We start from the raw sequence: 14828 nt of genomic DNA on the forward strand, positions 1-14828 counted from the left end.
ATATACAAGAGAGAGAGAGAGAAAGATAAATAAATAGGAGAGAGACAGAGAGCAATACAGAGAGAGAGAGAGGAAAAGGAGAGAGAGAGATACAGAGAGAGAGGGAAAATGAGAGAGAGAGAGATACAGAGAGAGAGAGATACAGAGAGAGAGGAAAAGGAGAGAGAGAGCAAGAGAGAGAGATACAGAGAGAGAGAGGAAAAGGAGAGAAGGGAAAGAAAGAGAAACAGAGAGAGAAAGAGAGAGAAATAGGAGAGAGAGAGAGAAAGAGAGAGAGAGAAAGGAGATAGAGAGAGACAGAGAGAGAAAAAAGAGAGAGAGAGAGAGAGAGAGAGAGAGAGAGAGAGAGAGAGAGAGAGAGAGAGAGAGAGAGAGAGAGAGAGAGAGAGAGAGAGAGAGAGAGAGAGAGAGAGAGAGAGAGAGAGAGAGAGAGAGAGAGAGAGTTAAAATTAAAAGGAATCACACAGGGCAGAGGACTCAGGGGGAATGCTAATAAGGTATAAATCTGAACTAACTAATTCAATCAAATTGATCAAAATAGGAGTATTCTTTATCTGGCTAAAAATCAACAAGGAGGCTATCTTAACAGATACAAACGTTTTCCCCTGTGCCACATACATTCCCCCCTCAGAGTCACCCTACTTCATGAAGAGAGTTTCTCCATTCTAGAGGGGAAGATTAGTCACTTTCAGGCCCAAGGCAATGTGCTGGTCTGTGGAGACCTGAATGCTAGAACAGCAGAAGAACTAGACACTATTAACAGTCATGGGGACAAACACCTACAGGGAAGCATCAACCTTTCCCTCCCCACATACCCCCCCAGAAACAACTATGACAAAGTAAAAAAACAAAAATGGAGTACAGCTCCTGAAGCGAGAGTTGCACCCCTTCTCAAAAAAACAACACTCGATCCCTCTGATGTCAACAACTACAGACCAGTATCCCTTCTTTCTTTTCTCTCCAAACTATTGAGCGTGCCATCTTTAGCCAACTCTCTTGCTATCTCTCTCAGAATGACCTTCTTGATCCAAACCAGTCAGGTTTCAAGACTGGTCATTCAACTGAGACTGCTCTTCTCTGTGTCACGGAGGCTCTCCGCACTGCTAAAGCTAACTCTCTCTCCTCTGCTCTCATCCTTCTTGACCTATCTGCTGCCTTTGATACTGTGAACCATCAGATCCTCCTCTCCACCCTCTCCGAGCTGAGCATCTCCGGCGCGGCTCACTCTTGGATTGCGTCCTACCTGACCGGTCGCTCCTACCAAGTGGCGTGGCGAGAAGCTGTCTCCGCACCACGTGCTCTCACCACTGGTGTCCCCCAGGGCTCAGTTCTAGGCCCTCTCCTATTCTCGCTATACACCAAGTCACTTGGCTCTGTCATATCCTCACATGGCCTCTCCTATCATTGCTACGCAAACAACACACAACTAATCTTCTCCTTTCCCCCTTCTGATAACCAGGTGGCGAATCGCATCTCTGCATGTCTGGCAGACATATCAGTATGGATGACGGATCACCACCTCAAGCTGAACCTTGGCAAGACGGAGCTGCTCTTCCTCCCGGGGAAGGACTGCCCGTTCCATGATCTCGCCATCACGGTTGACAACTCCGTTGTGTCCTCCTCCCAGAGTGCGAAGAGCCTTGGCGTGACCCTGGACAACACCCTGTCGTTCTCCGCTAACATCAAGGCGGTGACCCGATCCTGTAGGTTCATGCTCTACAACATTCGGAGAGTACGACCCTGCCTTACACAGGAAGCGGCACAGGTCCTAATCCAGGCACTTGTCATCTCCCGTCTGGATTACTGCAACTCGCTGTTGGCTGGGCTCCCTGCCTGTGCCATTAAACCCCTACAACTCATCCAGAATGCCGCAGCCCGTCTGGTGTTCAACCTTCCCAAGTTCTCTCACGTCACCCCGCTCCTCCGCACACTACACTGGCTTCCAGTTGAAGCTCGCATCTGCTACAAGACCATGGTGCTTGCCTACGGAGCTGTGAGGGGAACGGCACCTCCGTACCTTCAGGCTCTGATCAGTCCCTACACCCAAACGAGGGCATTGCGTTCATCCACCTCTGGCCTACTGGCTCCCCTATATCTGTTGAAGCACAGTTCCCGCTCAGCCCAGTCAAAACTGTTCGCTGCTCTGGCACCCCAATGGTGGAACAAGCTCCCTCACGACGCCAGGACAGCGGAGTCACTCACCACCTTCCGGAGACATTTGAAACCCCACCTCTTTAAGGAACACCTGGGATAGGATAAAGTAATCCTTCTAACCCCCCCCCCCCCCCCCCAAAAAAAAAAGTGGTTATCCCACTGGCTATAAGGTGAATGCACCAATTTGTAAGTCGCTCTGGATAAGAGCGTCTGCTAAATGACGTAAATGAACACTGGGTCTGTACATAGTCAATGGTAGGCTAACAGGGGACTCTTTTGGTAGGTACACCTACAGCTCATCCCTTGGCAGCAGTACTGTAGACTACTTCATCACAGACCTGAACCCAGAGTCTCTCAGAGCCTTCACAGTCAGCCCACTAACACCTCTCTCAGACCACAGTAAAATCACAGTGTATCTGAGAAGAGCAGAACCCAACCATGAAGCATCACGGCCCAATAAATGACATGGTACTAAACTGACCTATAGATGGAGTGCAAACAGTACAGAAATCTAATAAAAAGCAATTAGTAGCCAAAAAATACAATCTCTCCTGGACAACTTTTTATCCTTAACATTCTCCTACAGCAATGAAGGTGTAAATTTGGCCGTTTGGTACATAAACTTTACATTTGACAAATTAGCCTCCTTGGCTAATCTAAAGAAACATAAGAGCAAACCAAAAATAATAGATAATGAAAAATGGTTTGATAATGATTGCAAAAATCTAAGAAAGTCATTGAGAAATATATCTAATCAAAAACACAGAGACCCAGACAACAAAAATATACGCCTTCAATATGGGGAAACACTGAAGCAATACAAACACACCCTAAGAACAAAAAAGGAACAGCACATTAGAAATCAGATGGATGTAATTGAGGAATCCATAGAATCAAACCACTTCTGGGAGAATTGGAATAAATTAAACAAACCTCATCATGAGGAATTGGCTATCCAAAATGGGGATATGTGGAGAAATCACTTTGCAAACCTCTACAGCAATATAACAAAAAGCCCAGAACAACAAGATATACAAGAACAATTACAAATCCTTGAATCAGCAGTCAAAGACTATCAGAATCCTGTGGATACCCCAATTACAGAACATGAATTATTGGAAAAACTTTGCACTCTCCAACCCGAAAAGGCATGTGGTGCTGATGGTATTTTAAATGAAATGATCAAATATACAGACCACAAATTCTAATTGGCTATACTCAAACTCTTCAACATTATCCTAACTGCAGGTATTTCCCCCGATATTTGGAACCAAGGATTGATCACACAAATTTATAATCTGCAGTATCATAAACAGCAGACTACATCATTTCCTTGATGAACACAACGTCCTAAGCAGAAGCCAGATTGGATTTGTAAAAAATTACCGTACAACAGACCACATTTACACCCTCCACACTCTAATTGACAAACAAGTAAACCAAAACAAAGGCAAAATCTACTCGTGTTTTGTAGACTTCAAGAAAGCATTTTATTCAATTTGGCACGAAGGTCTTTTTTTTACAAACTAATAGAAAGTGGTATTGGAGGGAAAACATATGATGTTATTAAATCAATGTTCACTAAAAATAAATGTGCGATTAAAATCGGCAACAAGCAAACAGACTTCTTCTCTTAGGGACGTGGAGTGAAACAGGGCTGCCCAGTAAGTCCAACACTATTTAACATCTACATTAATGAATTGACAAAAACATTAGAAGAATCGGCAGCACCTGGTCTCACCCTACACAACACTGAAATCAAGTGTCTGCTGTACGCAGATGACCTGGTGCTACTGTCTCCCACTAAGGAGGGGTTACAGCAGCATCTAGATCATCTGCACAGGTTTTGTCAGACCTGGGCCCTGACCGTTAATCTAAAAAAAATGAATATAATGATATTCCAAAAAAGGTCCGGAAATCAGGATGACAAATATAAATTCTATTTGGACACAGTTCTATTTGAACACACCAAAAATTACACATATCTAGGACTAAATATCAGCAACACAGGTAGCTTTCACATGGCTGTGAACGATCTGAGAGACAAAGCAAGAAGAGCATTCTATGCCATTAAAAGGAATATTAAAATCGAAATTCCAATTAGAATCTGGCTCAAAAATGTCCAATTAGTTATTGAACCAATTGCTCTTTATGGCAGCAAAGTATGGTGTCCGTTCTCTAATACTGAATTTACCAAATGGGACAAACATCCAATCGAAATACTGCATGCAGAGTTTTGCAAGACTTTATTGTAAGTGCAAAGAAAAACTCAAAATAACGCATGTAGAGCAGAATTGGGCCAATACCCCCTCCTTATTCAAATAGAAAAAAGAGCCATCAAATTTTACAACCATCTAAAAACAAGTGACCCCAAAACATTCCATCACACAGCTCTACTATATCAAGAGATGAAACAAGAGAAGAGTCCCCTCAGCCAGCTGGTTCTGAGGCTCAGTTCACTAACCAAAACCAACCTCATATAGCCTCAGGACAGCACTCAGAAAATATGGCCCAACCAAATCATCACAAAGAAAAAAGAGAAATATATTACCTATTGGAAAGACACCACAAAAAATCAAAGTAAACTTCAATGCTATTTGGCTCTAAACAGACAGTACATGGTGGCAGACTGATTGTCCTGTTGAAAAATAAATGATAGTCCCACTAAGACCAAACCAGATGGGATGGTGTATCGCTGCAGAATGCTGTGGTAGCCATGCTGGTTAAGTGTGCCTTGAATTGTAAATAAATCACAGACAGTGTCACCAGCAAAGCATCCCCACACCATAACACCTCCTCCTCAATGCTTTACGGTGGGAAATACACATGTGGAGATCATCCGTTCACCTACTCTGCGTCTCACAAAGACACGGCGGTTGGAACCAAAAATCTCAAATTTGGACTCCAGAACAAAGGACACATTTCCACCGGTCTAATGTCCATTGCTCGTGTTTCTTGGCCAAAGCAAGTCTCTTCTTCTTATTGGTGTCCCTTAGTAGTGGTTTATTTGCAGCAATTCGACCATGAAGGCCTGATTCACACAGTCTCCTCTGAACAGTTGATGTTGAGATGTGTCTGTTACTTCAACTCTGTGAAGCATCTATTTGCGCTGCAATTTCTGAGGCTGGTAACTCTAATGAACTTCTCTGCAGCAGAGGTAACTCTGGGTCTTCCTTTCCTGTGGCGGTCCTCATGAGAGCCAGTTTCATCATAGCGCTTGATGGTTTTTGCAACTGCACTTGAAGAAACTTTAAAAGTTCTTGAAATGTTCCGTATTGACTGCCCTTCATGTCTTAAAGTAATGATGGACTGTCATTTCTCTTTGCTTATTTGAACTGTTTTTGCCATAATACAGACTTGGTCTTTTACCAAATAGGCCTATCTTCTGTATACGCCCCCTACCTTGTCACAACACAACTGATTTGCTCAAACGCATTAAGAAGGAAAGAAATTCCACAAATCAACTTTTAAGAAGGCACACCTATTAATTGAAATGCATTCCAGGTGATTACCTCATGAAGCTGGTTGAGAGAATGCCAAGAGTGTGCAAAACTGTCATCAAGGCAAAGGGTGGCTATTTGAAGAATCTCAAATATATTTATTTAACACTTTTTTGGTTACTACATGATTCCATATGTGTTATTTCATAGTTTTGATGTCTTCACTATTATTCTACAATGTAGAAAATAGTAAAAAAATTAAGAAAAACCCTTGAATGAGTAAGTGTGTCCAAACTTTAGACTGGTAGTGGACATGATCTTCAATTTGTATAATTGAGAAGAGAAAGGGAAGCTTCCTGTAGCAGTGTTCTGTCTGAGTAAGAAACATACTGTACATCCTCCACTAAAGAAGTTTCTAATAAACCTTTCTCAAGGATATTGATGTATTTGATTGAAAGAGAAGGTAGATATGGTCTTACCTGGTTATTCATAACTGTGCTTCTAATGAATAAAAGAAGGGCCTTACGAATAGCATTAACAACTTTCCTGTATTACTAAATCAAATTCAACACAGAAATCATTATGAGAGAACATCCCCCATCGTTCATGATATCTAACATCAAACCATATATTCCTCTCCACCCAGTCACCCAGAAACAGTTATTTATTTCTGGATAAGTTACAGCAGTTATTGCATATAGGAGAATTATGGGCTTAAAGTTGTAAAGCATCTTCTTGGTGAAAGGCCGATAACTTCACAGGGAGCTTAGAGATATTGACATCACATGAAAGTAGAAAACATAATCTTCCCACTTTGCTAAACACTTCTCTAGGGATATGAAACCAGAAGGTGTTATCGTTACTCATTGTCTATTTATTATAACTTTTCTGTTATTTCTCTATTTTCTTTCTCTCTGTATTGTTGGGAAGGGCCCGTAAGTAAGCATGTCACTACACCTGTCTACACCTGTTGTTTACGAATAAAATGTGAATTTTTGTTTTTTATTATGATATATTTTTTTTTAGTCATTTAGCAAAAGCTCTTATCCAGAGCGACTTACAGGAGCAATTAGGGTTAAGTGCCTCGCTCAAGGGCACATCGGCAGATTTTTCACCTAGTCAGCTCGGAGATTAGAACCAGCAACCTTTCGGTTACAGGCACAACGCTCTTAACCACTAAGCTACCTGCCTTTCGTTACTCAAAAAGGATTTGAGCCAGTTAACTTTTATAGTACCATTCAAGCAGTCAAAATCAATAGCTCTTAAACCATCTTCTTTAAAGTCTGAAACCATTGTAACCTTTTTCATTTAATGGGTTTGGGTTTTTCCCACACAAAAGTTGAAGTTTAGTTGGTTGATGGATTGAACTATATTGGGGGAGACGGCCAAAAATGGGGCAGGGGAAATGTATCTAGATAAACTGACTCTGCCCAAAATGGAAAGATCTCTTTGAAGTCAGATGTTCAGCCTGGATATACACTCCGGATTCGAATAAACACGTTCATTTTGTCACTTGTAATCAGAATTTAAATATTGATAACTGATCATGTATTTGACCGAGACGCGCCCTGATAGACAGACACGTCAATCTCAGAGAAAGTATCAGAGTGAGCGAAACAGTGAAACAGCGAAACAGCGAAACAGCGAAACAGCGAAACAGCGAAACAGTGAAACAGCGAAACAGCGAAACAGTGAAACAGCGAAACAGCGAAACAGCGAAACAGCGAAACAGCGAAACAGCGAAACAGCGAAAGAGCGAAACAGCGAAACAGTGAAACAGCGAAACAGTGAAACAGTGAAACAGCGAAACAGCGAAACACCAAACAGCGAAACAGTGAAACAGCGAAACACCAAACAGTGAAAATGTGAAACATTGAAACAGCGAAACACCAAACAGTGAAAATGTGAAACAGTGAAACAGCGCCCCTCTGTCTTACTTTACAGTGGGGGAAAAAAGTATTTAGTCAGCCACCAATTGTGCAAGTTCTCCCACTTAAAAAGATGAGGGAGGCCTGTAATTTTCATCATAGGTACACGTCAACTATGACAGACAAATTGAGAAGAAAAAAAATCCAGAAAATCACATTGTAGGATTTTTAATGAATTTATTTGCATTTATCTTACTTCCCAGGTGTCTGATGTGTGACCTGTCATACTCCTATTGACCAGACAGCATCAGATCAGACTCATGTTTGTTTCCGTCGCTCTGATGCTTTATCTGAGATTGATGCGTCTTTCTGTCAGCGCGCGTCTCGGTCAAATAAATGATCAATATTTAAATATTTAATTTGGACAGGCAAGGAGGTGTGGTAGGACCCTCTAAGGCCCGCCCATGTTTGATCTGACTGCCGACTCAGCCAAGGATCTATAGCAGGGTTTCCCATAATGTTTGATCTGACTGCCGACTCAGCCAAGGATCTATAGCAGGGTTTCCCATAATGTATGATCTGACTGCTGACTCAGCCAAGGATCTATAGCAGGGTTTCCCATAATGTTTGATCTGACTGACAACTCGGTCCTGGGGACCCCAAGGGGGGATGGACATTTTAGGGTTTTGGGCTAGCATAACTACACAGCTGATTAAAATAATCAACTCATAACTAAGCTTAGATGTTTTGAAACAGCTGTGTAAAGAAGTAAAAAAAAAAACTACATGTTTGAGTTTTGGAAACACTGACCTAAAGAATATTGTAAGATGTCAGTAGTGTGGTTCAGCGTTTAACATTTTAGTCATTTAGCAGACACTCTTATCCAGAGGGACTTACAGTTGGTGCATACATTATTTATTTATTTTTCATACTGGCCCCCCGTGGGAATCGAACCCACAACCCTGGCGTTGCAAACGCCATGCTCTACCAACTGAGCTACATCCCTGCCGGCCATTCCCTCCCCTACCCTGGACGACGCTGGGCCAATTGTGAGCCGCCCCATGGGTCTCCCGGTCGCGGCCGGCTACGACAGAGCCTAGTGGCACAGCTAGCACTGCGATGCAGTGCCTTAGTGACTTTAAGGGACGCTTTGCTCATTGAGAGGGTAGACACAGTCAGACAGGATGGATTCCCCACTGTCTGAACTTGGACTGGTATCATTGTCCTTTGTTGTCTCCAAATAAAATGTCATGTAAATAGGTACAGGGTGTCTTCATGTAAAACAGGATTATATAAAGTATTTGAATGAGCAAGAGCTTTAGTGTTCTTTTAATTGCAGTGTCTCCCAGTACAACACACTATTTACAATTAAATGTGCAATCAAAGTGCATTATCACATTTTTATAGTTAATGAGAGAACAAATGTGTTGAAAGCTCTCTAAAAAAACATTACGTCTAGAATACAAGTGTTTTGGTTTTCTATGTTTATCAAAGTGTTCTTTTGTTAACTCCAGTCCAACAGCCCAGGAGCGTTGCTGCTTCACTGGGACTGGATTCTGTCTGGCTTCACTGGACATCAGACTGATGGAGAGCGTTAGGATGTTGATATCAGGACCTGCTGGTTTCAAAAACTATTCGAAATATTTCAAATAATTTTTGAGCGTTTGCTCTAGCCTCACTGGAGTGCCAGATGGGCGGGGTTGACAGTGTTGGGACTATTCTATTGGTCCATTAATCCAGGCAAGCTCAATCAAGCCCAGAAAAAAAAAAAGTATTTGAAATGATTTCGAATAGTATTTGAACCCAGGTCTGATGTTGGTATTTCTGTCGTGTACCGGTCATCATCATCATATTCCAGTACTGTGTGTGTGTGTGTGTGTGTGTGCTCTGTAAGATCCAGGGTCAACAACACGCTGCCACAGTGATTCCGCCCCGCTACACGCCATAAAGCACACAATGGTGCTGCAAAAAGATGTGAGGAAGGAAATGACGGTTGTCGTTAGTTCTCAACGGAAGAGCGACCTCACCCCGAGACTTCCTTATAGATGACCTTCACAGAGGGACAGCGGGGTAGATGAGGGAGAAAGGGAAAGGGAGGAATTTTATTTGGACTTATACTCTGTGAGAGGATCGTAGCCTCGCTTGGTGTGTGTCCACATAAAGCAGAGATATCTGGCCATAAATAAAACAGATAGCTACTACTTCAGCTCAGAGCCATATATTTATATCTATGGCTGTGCTTTAGCTCTTTGATTGATGTTTGATCCGTCCATTAGGCACTGGAACATCTGAGGAACGTTTCATCTCCTGAGTCTGACTCTAGGCACTGGAACATCTCCTGAGTCTGACTCTAGGCACTGGAACACCTCCTGAGTCTGACTCTAGGCACTGGAACATCTCCTGAGTCTGACTCTAGGCACTGGAACATCTCCTGAGTCTGACTCTAGGCACTGGAACACCTCCTGAGTCTGACTCTAGGCACTGGAACACCTCCTGAGTCTGACTCTAGGCACTGGAACATCTCCTGAGTCTGACTCTAGGCACTGGAACATCTCCTGAGTCTGACTCTAGGCACTGGAACATCTCCTGAGTCTGACTCTAGGCACTGGAACATCTCCTGAGTCTGACTCTAGGCACTGGAACATCTCCTGAGTCTGACTCTAGGCACTGGAACATCTCCTGAGTCTGACTCTAGGCACTGGAACATCTCCTGAGTCTGACTCTAGGCACTGGAACATCTCCTGAGTCTGACTCTAGGCACTGAGCAGTCTGCTAGTGCACTCCTTCCCTATCGGTCCTGGTCAAAAGTAGTGCACTATGCAGGGAACTGGGTGCCATTTGGGATGCAGACTCAGTCTCCTTGACCCTCATACACAAGCAGACTTGTAATATTTGTGATGATTGTGCAGTGGTGTGTATTCATGGAGGCCAAGAACCGCGGAGAGTTACAAGTGGCAAAAGAAAACAGGAGCTGCCTCCACTATTCCAGCACCATTTCAACAATCATGGAATCACCTCTGCTTGGTCTAATACAGTGACAACTAAAAGATAACAAAAACTATTTAGTCTAATCAACGTAAGCTAAATATGACGTGGCTGTCCATGGCACTGATTTCTGGGTGTAGGCCTGTGTGTGTGTGTGTGTGCGCAAGTATAAAAAACATGTTGACTCACCCTACTTGTAAAGGAACGCCATGCCGTCCTCCTCCCATGTCACCAAAACGGTCTATGACTCTGTCATACAGTACTACACACTTTTAGTTTTTGATGTCTTAGACTAGGCTACCTGGCTAAAATACTTACTTGCCTAACTTCCTTTCATGAGCAACGATGAGCCAGAGCTACTTAACATTAGCCTAGCCTGCTACATCTAGCTAGTAGCTACACATTGGACTTCCATCCTCTCAGGCCAGGGGCACAATTATTTATTGATTATCCAACCTTTATTTAAACAGGGAGTCACATTGAGATTAAAAATATATTTTACAAGAGAGCCCTGTATACATTACAATAAAAACAGAATAATAAAACAACATACATGTTTATAAAACAATATAATTCAGCACACAATAAACAAATGTAATAAAAGCAATCACATTCAACTACATAGAGGTCCTCAATCAATCATTTAAAACTGCCTGAGTGGCACCAGAACATCTAACTGCACTGAACTCTGCAGATTGTTCCACAAATTAGGGTCAAAAAACCTAAATGCAGATTTCCCCAAATCTGTGGAGACAGAAGGGATCTCTAGTGTTACCCATTCCTGAGAACGGGTTTGGTTCCTTATGATTCTTAACTTAATTAAGATACAGTCTTCTGGGCTCCTCCAGGAGACCTCTTCCGGGATACCGTCTTTTGGGCTCCTCCTTGAGACCTCATCCGGGATACCGTCTTCTGGGCTCCTCCAGGAGACCTCATCCGGGATACCGTCTTCTGGGCTCCTCCAGGAGACCTCCTCCGGGATACCGTCTTCTGGGCTCCTCCTTGAGACCTCATCCGGGATACCGTCTTCTGGGCTCCTCCAGGAGACCTCATCCGGGATACCGTCTTCTGGGCTCCTCCTTGAGACCTCATCCGGGATACCGTCTTCTGGGCTCCTCCAGGAGACCTCATCCGGGATACAGTCTTCTGGGCTCCTCCAGGAGACCTCCTCCGGGATACCGTCTTTTGGGCTCCTCCAGGAGACCTCATCCGGGATACCGTCTTCTGGGCTCCTCCAGGAGACCTCCTCCGGGATACCGTCTTTTGGGCTCCTCCAGGAGACCTCCTCCGGGATACCGTCTTTTGGGCTCCTCCAGGAGACCTCCTCCGGGATACCATCTTCTGGGCTCCTCCAGGAGAACTCCTCCGGGATAACGTATTTTGGGCTCCTCCAGGAGACCTCCTCCGGGATACCGTCTTCTGGGCTCCTCCAGGAGAACTCCTCCGGGATAACGTATTTTGGGCTCCTCCAGGAGACCTCCTCCGGGATACCGTCTTCTGGGCTCCTCCAGGAGAACTCCTCCAGGATACCATCTTCTGGGCTCCTCCAGGAGAACTCCTCCGGGATAACGTATTTTGGGCTCCTCCGGGATACCGTCTTGTGGGCTCCTCCAGGAGACCTCCTCCGGGATACCGTCTTTTGGGCTCCTCCAGGAGACCTCCTCCGGGATACCGTCTTTTGGGCTCCTCCAGGAGACCTCCTCCGGGATACCATCTTCTGGGCTCCTCCAGGAGAACTCCTCCGGGATACCATCTTCTGGGCTCCTCCAGGAGAACTCCTCCGGGATACCATCTTCTGGGCTCCTCCAGGAGACCTCCTCCGGGATACCATCTTCTGGGTTCCTCCAGGAGACCTCCTCCGGGATACCATCTTCTGGGCTCCTCCAGGATACAGTCTTCTGGGCTCCTCCAGGAGACCTCCTCCGGGATACCTTCTTCTGGGCTCCTCCAGGAGACCTCCTCCGGGATACCGTCTTCTGGGCTCCGGGGTATTGCTGTATCCTGTGGGGAACACAACCGAGCTCCCTCCGTTACCTCTGGTACTGAGCACGACTATACGGGAGTAACCTCTCTTCCCCAATCCCCACTACCTTGTGCTGCCCTTCTGGCAGCTTTATGGGACTCGTCCAGCTGGTGAGCAATCAGCCCCAATTAGTCCTGGCCGGAGAGCCTGTCAAGACCTGGCACGTCCAGCAGAGGGAGCCATCGCCGCGTAATGTAGACTGTCTGTCACCAGGCCTCGACGAGTCTCCCCCTGGTGGGTAACCTGCGGTACGCCACAATGTAAACAATATCACCAAAATCCAATACAGGGAGAAGCGTTGTTTGAACAATCTTTCTCCTATTTTCAATACCGAGGCATGATTTATTTAGATATATAAAAACAATGTTGGATCTTAGCTTCTTAGTCAGATTTTCTATATGCATTACGAAGGACAACTTGTCATCAATCCAGACACCCAGGTACTTATATTGAGAAACTAGCTCAATTTGGGCTCCATTTGTAGCGCAAATATGCAGGTCCTCAGGGTCAACATTTCGTGCCCTAGAGAACAACATGAGCTTGGTTTTACTTGTATTTCACACTAATGTAAGATCTGTAAGTGATTTCTGAATTGAATCAAAGTCATGCTGAAGTTCACGAATGGCCTGCTGCACTGAGGTGGCACAGGAATACAAAACTGTGTCATCTGCATAGAGATGAATGTTACAAGTATTAACAGTGTTTCCTCTGTCATTAATATGAACAATAATGGACCCAAAATAGAACCCTGAGGAACACCTTTTTGAATCTCAAGAAATTCAGATTGAACCCCGTCTGTCAAGATGGCCTGAGTCACTAAGATAATTCTGAAAGCATAAACAGGCTGTATATCCCAGGCCTACTCTAGATAACGTCTTCAGCAAAACAGATCAACAGTGTCGAACGCCTTTGGCAGGTCAATAAACAAGGCAGCACAGCTCTTTTTAGCATCCAAGGCATCGACAAGATCATTAACAACTAGTGTGGTTGCCGTGGTAGCACTATGCCCAGGCCTAAACCCTGATTGGTTTATATTAAAAATACAACTATCAGATAAAAAGGAACAAAGTGGTACATTAACCAAGGATTCAATAATCTTAGCTCAACAAGGTAGTCTTGAAATGGGGCGATAGTTGTCCAGATCATGTGTTTCCCCACCCTTATGGAGGGGCAGCACATATGCAGATTTCCATGCTTTTGGAATGCTTCCTGATAACAATGTTAAATTAAAAATGTGGCCTACTGAGCCGGCAATAAGGGGAGCTGCACACTTAAGCAGACCAGGCTCCAAATGATCAGCCCCTGTGGATTTTATTTTGTTTAATGTTAGCAAAGCATCCAGGACTTCTTTATCAGTGAATTTCCGAAAAGGAAACTCCTGAGTAGCGTTTTCAGTATCACTCAACATCCAAACTACTCTTTTCAAGAGCTGGCTTTGAAATACAAATATATAGCTTGCAGAGATAAAAACGGTGATTCAATGCATTAATGATATCCATTCTGTCAGTAATAGGGCCAGAATCTAAATTAATTCCTTGGGGGAGAGAAGAGGAGACGCAACCTTTCAGTGACGTAACAGCTTTCCAAAATGTACCTGGGTTCCCTGTACATTCAGATAGTGTATTAACATAATAATCTAATTTTGCTTTTTTAACTAGTTTTACACACAGATTTCTCAAATCGCCTGAAAGACTGCCAGTCTGGACCCCGAGTCTGTGAATCTAGCTTTGGCCCAGGCAGCATCTCTGTTGGAGTATGACTTCAGATAGCTCTGGACTGAACCAAGGGCAAGACCTTTTTTTAATTCTCAGTTTTTTAAAGGGCGCATGTTTATCTACAATACAATTGAAAACATTTGAGAAGTGGTTCAGAGCCAACTCTGGGTCAGGTATAGATGTAATACAATCAAAGTCACCTAAATAAAGGTCACAGAAAATGGCCTGTTCATTGACGTTTTTAAAATTCCTCGTTGATAAAGCAAGGTTTGGATCCAGGCATCCGTATATCCCTGACACATACAATGGGACAGTGGTCACTAATATCCAAAGCAAATACCCCACTCCCACCATATTTCTCTGGAGTATTTATAAGTATGAGGTCAATCAAAGTAGATTTCGTAGGGTCCTTTAAGTTTGGACGAGTGGGCTTTGTAATCAGCTGGGTCAAATTTAGATTAGTACAAAAATCATTTAAACAGTCAGCATTCTGCGTTCCCATGCAAGATTAAAATCTCCAGCAATCAACACCTCTGGGGTAGTAAAAATGGCAATTAAGTCAGTGAGTTCGTTTAGTACACACTTCTTAGTGGAGGCTGGACGATAGATTCCTATAACCAGGGGTGCACATAACTGGTACGCA

General features: G+C 43.9%; 1 protein-coding gene across 1 annotated transcript in view; it reads right to left on the bottom strand.

The window, feature by feature from the left end:
* Positions 1–14828, bottom strand: part of iqch (IQ motif containing H) — a gene marked incomplete at its 3' end in the record, with an annotated part of 126524 nt that overhangs the window by 30881 nt on the left and 80815 nt on the right. The window contains 1 exon segment of the mRNA XM_084185687.1: positions 11301–12448. Coding sequence (XP_084041813.1) covers positions 11301–12448 — 1148 coding nt within the window.

Source organism: Coregonus lavaretus (genome assembly GCF_964263955.1).
Source record: "Coregonus lavaretus genome assembly, chromosome: 21".
NCBI lineage: Eukaryota > Metazoa > Chordata > Actinopteri > Salmoniformes > Salmonidae > Coregonus > Coregonus lavaretus.